The sequence below is a fragment of the Echeneis naucrates genome, chromosome 5, assembly GCF_900963305.1.
Source record: "Echeneis naucrates chromosome 5, fEcheNa1.1, whole genome shotgun sequence".
Lineage (NCBI taxonomy): Eukaryota > Metazoa > Chordata > Actinopteri > Carangiformes > Echeneidae > Echeneis > Echeneis naucrates.
The window spans coordinates 14,577,940-14,583,939 of record NC_042515.1 but is presented as its reverse complement, the minus strand read 5'-3'; the positions used below and the strand labels follow the sequence as shown (position 1 = coordinate 14,583,939).

Here is a 6,000-nt window from a genome sequence, read left to right as displayed (position 1 = left end):
TTGGGGTGCTGTAAAAAGAAAGATAACACAAACTAAACTTTGAAGCTTATTTGTCTAAAATTTTTTATTGACAAAATTCCACAATAAAAACAATGTCATCCTGAGGGAAACGGGTCAAAGCCTTATTTAAAACCGCTCGGAGAGTGCTTGTTGTGGTTTGTATGTAAGTGTGTTGTGTTGTGTACGTTGAATGACGTCTAAGTGGTTTGAGAGACGAACGTGTTTCTTTTCCACCGCATGCCTGCTTTTAGTTAAGTCAGGATGGCTCAAACGCTTCTGGTATGATAACATTTTTTACTTTTCAACATTTCATAGGCCAAGAAAAAAATTTTGTGTTTCTGTTGCTATGTAAGCTGTGCGGCAAACACTAAATTCAGCACTTCAGCTTCTGCCAAAACACCAAGTGCATATTAAAAAAAAAAAAAAAGAGCAAAGAGAAAATGAGGGGAAAGAATCCTGATTGAATTAACACAGAACAAAGCTACTTTAAGGTGGCATCCTGCCTACTGCTGGCTCATTTCAGAAAATGAAGCTGTTTCATCAAAAGAGCATTATCTCCTCTGGCTTCCAGCAAAATGTGAGCTCAACATGAATAACTGTGGTGAGGTACTGAACTCAGGAGAAGATTATTGAGATTACAGGAAAGAGTGGCAACGCAATCCACTTTCTCCAAACAGCTCAAGGATTTTATATAGCTCCATTTGAGCCTAATCATTTTCCTCCTTTGTATTTTATCACTTTAAGGATCATCTCCGAAAGAAGCACTCTTTTATTCGAGACAGAGAAGAATGCCCAAGACCAAACAGTCTGTCAGATAGTTTGGACAGTTTTTTCCTTTCTGACACAAAGGACTTATTGTTCTTTGGAGTGAATGCTGGCACTGTAGACCCACTAGGTGTCAGTGCTGGGCAATATGTCACAGACAGCTCCAGGTGGCTGTGTGGGCCAAAGAGAAGCACAAACCTATCTACATGAGAATCATAGTTCTGCATGGACAGAGCAGAGTGAATTTAACGTTTGCCTATTTCAGCCTTTTTAGGATGATTTGTCAAAAATAACTCATGATGAATGTTTGCTCGAAAGACTGAAATGTGGAAAAAAAGAAAAAGTCCAGATTTTTTGAACATGTTTCCTCTGTAGGAAATGATATGTGAAAAGTAATCAGGAGTATAAAATGTAAAAACTCACATCATATGACTCAGAGAAGTGTCAAATCTGGATTAAGATATTTAGATTTTAGACATAACGTGAAAAATGAAAATGGAAAAAAAAGTTTTACAACTTGACACCATTAACTTGTGACTTGACTAGACTCCAGCTTTGAATGAACTTGTTACTCTCCCAAAGCCCAGAACAGAATAATCTTGGCCAGAGCAGTCAAATATTCAGAGCAGATGTTTAGGCCAGTGTTGACAGTCTGGGGCTCGGTAGTGCTTGACATGGTTTTGAGTCAATGACATTACCTTAATGGCAGTTGTTCCAAGTGTCCTTGTCCTGTTAGAAGAGAGGGAAAGAGAAAAAAGAGAGTGTGCATCAAGTGACTTTTTTATGGTAAATGCCTGCGTTTGCTTCCATAGAATTTTCCGTTGCTCTGACAATGACATGGATCTCATTTCCTGTGTAATTGTTATTGCAATAGTTTGTGTCTGACTAAAAAAAGCCTTGGAATATGACGAAGCAACTTCCCATGAAACGAAAAAACAAAACACAGTGTAAATGAAGGACATCCATCACATATTCCACCCTCATCTCATGGCAGATATGACACTCTCTGTCAGGGTCTTTTGGACAATAATCCAAAACGTGTGTAAATAAAAATCCCACGCACCAACAAACCCTACAGTTAATGGGTGACCTGCTGCACCACCTCACCTACATCCATGCAAAGGCATTGAAAAAAGCACTTGGTTATAGAAGCTAGTGAATCCCACTGGGTAGCTGAAACTTTGCACAGTTTCTATCAGATTGATGGAAAGCCATTGTGAATTCATAATATCAACAGGCACATATGAGTGTCCAGAGATGCTGGCAGTAGCAATAACAGTCAGCGGGCAATATGTGCTTCTCAAAGCCAATTTGAGACCTGAACTTTGTGTCTTATCTTTTCAAAGCTGAGAACAAAAGTTCTGGGCTGAGGGCTCGCTGATTTGTCATATGTACAATCAGGTATCATCAGCATACCAGTTTAAATAATCCATAAAAAGAAATAGGGTTTCTTTTCCCTTCGTGGTTTGATTTGGCTATTTGTAAATTCACTTCAAGAGAAAGGTTTTATTGATACCAACCAAGTGAATATTGTGTATATTCACCTTTCTGTTGCAGGGCTTGCAGGATTTAATGCATTGATATGTATAATTTTTGCTTATTTCTTTTCTTTCTAGTGTCTACTGATTAAGTCCAATTAACTTCAATTAAAATCATAACAAGGTTACTTTTATAGACAGATGTAGAAACCTTTTATAGAGTTCATGAGAAAGCACTTGGCAACATTGGCAAGAAAAAAAAAACTTCCTTACAATGGATTAGTTACTTTTCATCTAATTACGAGTAGAGGTCATCCATAAAGAGATAGATTTAAAGATTGATAGGTAACTATACTACACAATCTGTCCTGACTGTCCATGATATGGATCTTCTGGATCATGACCCTTCAAATACTGAATGAAATATTTGATTATATTATTCCAGGTTAATTTGACCATTAGACTTTCAGAAACATGACTGACATTATTACTATTATTTTTCTCATCAACCAAGATGCGCTTGCAGGTTAAATGAAAAGACAAACACGGATGGGATGCAGTGCCGGTGAGGGAGGGGAGGGCCGGCGGAGCCTCTGCCCCGGCGACGTCACTCAGACGGCTGACTGACTGACTGGGCTCCGGGCTTCAGCAGCAGAGACGGAGGAGGGAGGAGAGGCAGCGTTTCATCCACTTCTCTCGTTTTCCTCCTGCGGCTTCTTCCACCGGAGCCGGGAGAGACAAAAGACGGACAACCGCGCGGTTAGAGGCGCCGGCTTCCCCGTTCATCTCGACCTGCAGGAGCCGGACTAGCTCGATGCTCGGCTCAGCTCCGCTAGCAGCCTTTGTGACCGGGCAGTCCGAGCATCCGAGCCGCCCCTGAAGCGACCCCGGCCGGGGACAAGCCTCGGCTCTTTTTTTTATCATCCTCCGAGAGTGCAGGCGGCAGCGGCAGCCCCCCCCCCCAGCCTCACTGCGCACCCACCGAGCATCACCGCCTGGACTCGGCTACACGTCGTCTCCAGTCTGCCCCCCCCCCACCCCCCCCAGGGTTGACAGGACCAAGGGGGGCGATTGATGACTAATATCCTCTGAAGATCAGACACAGGGCTCCAACATGTTGGCAGTAGGATTGCTTTTCCTGGGATTCTTGCACAGTTTGGAAGTAACCAATCCGGCGGTGGCTATTGATGGTAAGCACATCTGATTTCAGGGTAACCTGGGTGTTTCAGATCATGCATGGACGAACTATTTTTTTAAGAAAGGCTGCTCGTTGGGATCAGTTGTGTTCATTGGTTTCAGTGATAGTAGGCTCTCCTCTGAGGGGCTGGCTGCCTCGGCTGAGTGGAAGCAACGTGGAGGGGGATAAAACCCGAGCAGACAATTAAAGCACCCTTTTTGTTTCTGTCTGCCAGAGCCACATGTGAACATTGCAATGTCACAGCAGTGATCACACATTAACCCCCCCACCCCCTACACACACACACACACACACACACACACACACACACACACACACACACACACACACAGCCCTCATACACATTCACACCCGGTGATCAAACTGGAGCCTAGGCCCCAGTCACCCCCCCCCCCACCCAAACCACTTGTTTACAGGTTCATGTAAAAAGCCAGAGGCAGCAGTCTGATCCAGGAGTTTTTAGAGTCTCCTGTGACAGGGAGGAAAATCTGTGGTGGGTGTCATGTGTTATAAAAATGTCAGATTTGGAGCCTTAATCTGCAGAGCTGTAGTGTAACTACAGAGTCTGGGCTCCACTCGATTTCACGTTCAACGTTTTTTACTGAGTGCTTCGCTAAAGGGATTACAGCCCTGCTGCTCTTCCTCAACCCAACAGTACAGTAATGGATACTTTCTATCCTGTGTATGTGTGATTGCTGTTTGCATTCATGTTTTCCTCCATCAGAAGCTCAGGTGTTTTCACCTGGATTGTAGTGACTGCCAGAAGTCATATTGCGATCTGTGAGCTGATAGTGAACAGTTCAAAACAGCTCCCCCAACGACCTTGTGAACATACACCTTCACAGCCTGGAACAACTTCTGGAAACTATTAAGCCTCACAGTCCCACTCACACACTCCTCTGTTTGGTAAGAAAGGAAAAGGGCGTTATCTAAGACAAATTTGTTAAATTCTTTGCGGACGAAAAGAGAATGTGGGTTTATTTTTGCAGAGATATAATTCATTCCCGGAAACGTCTGACCCGGGGAATTGAGACTGAGCTCTGAGGAATATTTCAAGATCATTTTAAGTGTTCGAAAATATTTCCAACAAAGGTGCACCGGTTGCTATAAAGCAAACCGGATTTCTAAATTTGACATTTCATTAAGTTCAGCAGGACTTTAACACGGATGGCTGATTCAAACCCCGAGCCATACTTGGTGAGATTCAGCGTCAAAGCCATAAATTCTTCCCTCTCGCCTTTGAAGTCAACTCACTGCACTGGCAATCCTGTGCTGGTGAGCTCCTTAGGAAGCAAAATCCACATAAATGGCCACCTTTAAGATAGACTTAGATAGTCTACAATTGCCTACGGTTTCTCCCCCTTCAGCTGTCTACATACAAAATTCTGGCCCAGAAAAAACTGCTTCTGCCTCGACATGCTGTTATTGTTGATGTGAAATTTTCCTTCTTCTCAACTTTCATGTCCTGTTTTGATGAGTCAGTCTTTTGCTGAGAGCAGCAGAGATCACTAAACCTTTTCTTTACTTGAAAACCCAGTGGGATGAGAAAGAGAAACTACAGGACGACAGTTAGTCCATAAATAATTTATGTTAAATGTTTGACTGGGCATCACTTCAACCTACATAGTCATTTCAAGTATGCCATTTGTTGATATTGTTGTAAGGTATACTGAGTGTTGCCTCCTTCCCAGCTAAGTTTAATTGCTTTTCAACACTTTTAATTGCCACTTTGAACCACATATGCTACTAGTAAATTTCTTTTCGGTCTTTATTTTTCCATTTTCTAGACCTCTAACGATTTTCTCTCACTGTGTCAGTACTGTAGCCAGCACAATCCCTGGGCCACCAACAAACCCTGAGTTTAATTGGGTCTGAACTGTTCTTTGTTTCCCAGAGGATAGCTCCACAAACAGTCTCAAATTGTTCAGAAAGCACTGCTAATTGGAACCCCAGTGGAAAAGACCCTAATGAAGGAATTCACACCGTTTTAGTCCACAAAAGTAATGCCATGGCAAAAGATCAGTGCTCCTCAGAAATGGACAGGAGTGCTTCTCCCCCAGGCTTTTAGAGGTCGAGATCCTTCATGGAAAATAAAAATGGAGAAGTGTGCTTGAGATTTGTTCTTGGTATGGGCGTCTGGTGTTATTTCAGGTTGAATTATGTCAATATTTTTCATGTTGAAATATTTTGTAAGAAATCTGAAACACCTGGTTCCTCGTTTCGTATTTCCTTTTTTTCCACTTCCTTAAGCATTCAACATGCCCATTTAAACCACACCCTTGATAATAAAAGTAGAACAGGCTCTTTAATGAACTCATCCTCTGGTGATTCTCTGCACGTCCGTGCTCGTACATTTGGTGGTGGTGGCCCTAGATCTGCCCAAGCAATTTGGTTGTTTATTTGGTTGGTTGTTGTGAGCACCATCAGAATGGCATCCACATGGCCAGAAGGTTGGCGCTTCGCTGATAGAACAGAAGAAGAGTATATTATCTCCTCCATAATCACATGGTTGAGATCAGAGTATTGGTTTCTGCTGAAATAAAATGTAACTTTAGGTAA

At 42.6% G+C, this 6,000-nt stretch overlaps 1 protein-coding gene across 3 annotated transcripts in view; it reads left to right on the top strand.

The window, feature by feature from the left end:
- Nucleotides 1–2,897: 2,897 nt before the first annotated feature.
- Nucleotides 2,898–6,000, top strand: part of LOC115043928 (low-density lipoprotein receptor-related protein 1-like) — an 83,765-nt gene continuing 80,662 nt past the window's right edge. For all 3 annotated transcript variants that reach the window (XM_029502716.1, XM_029502715.1, XM_029502713.1), the window contains exon 1: nucleotides 2,898–3,433. In XM_029502716.1, the coding sequence (XP_029358576.1) occupies nucleotides 3,358–3,433 (76 nt within the window). In that variant the 5' untranslated portion in view covers nucleotides 2,898–3,357. The remainder of the gene's footprint in view (nucleotides 3,434–6,000) is intronic.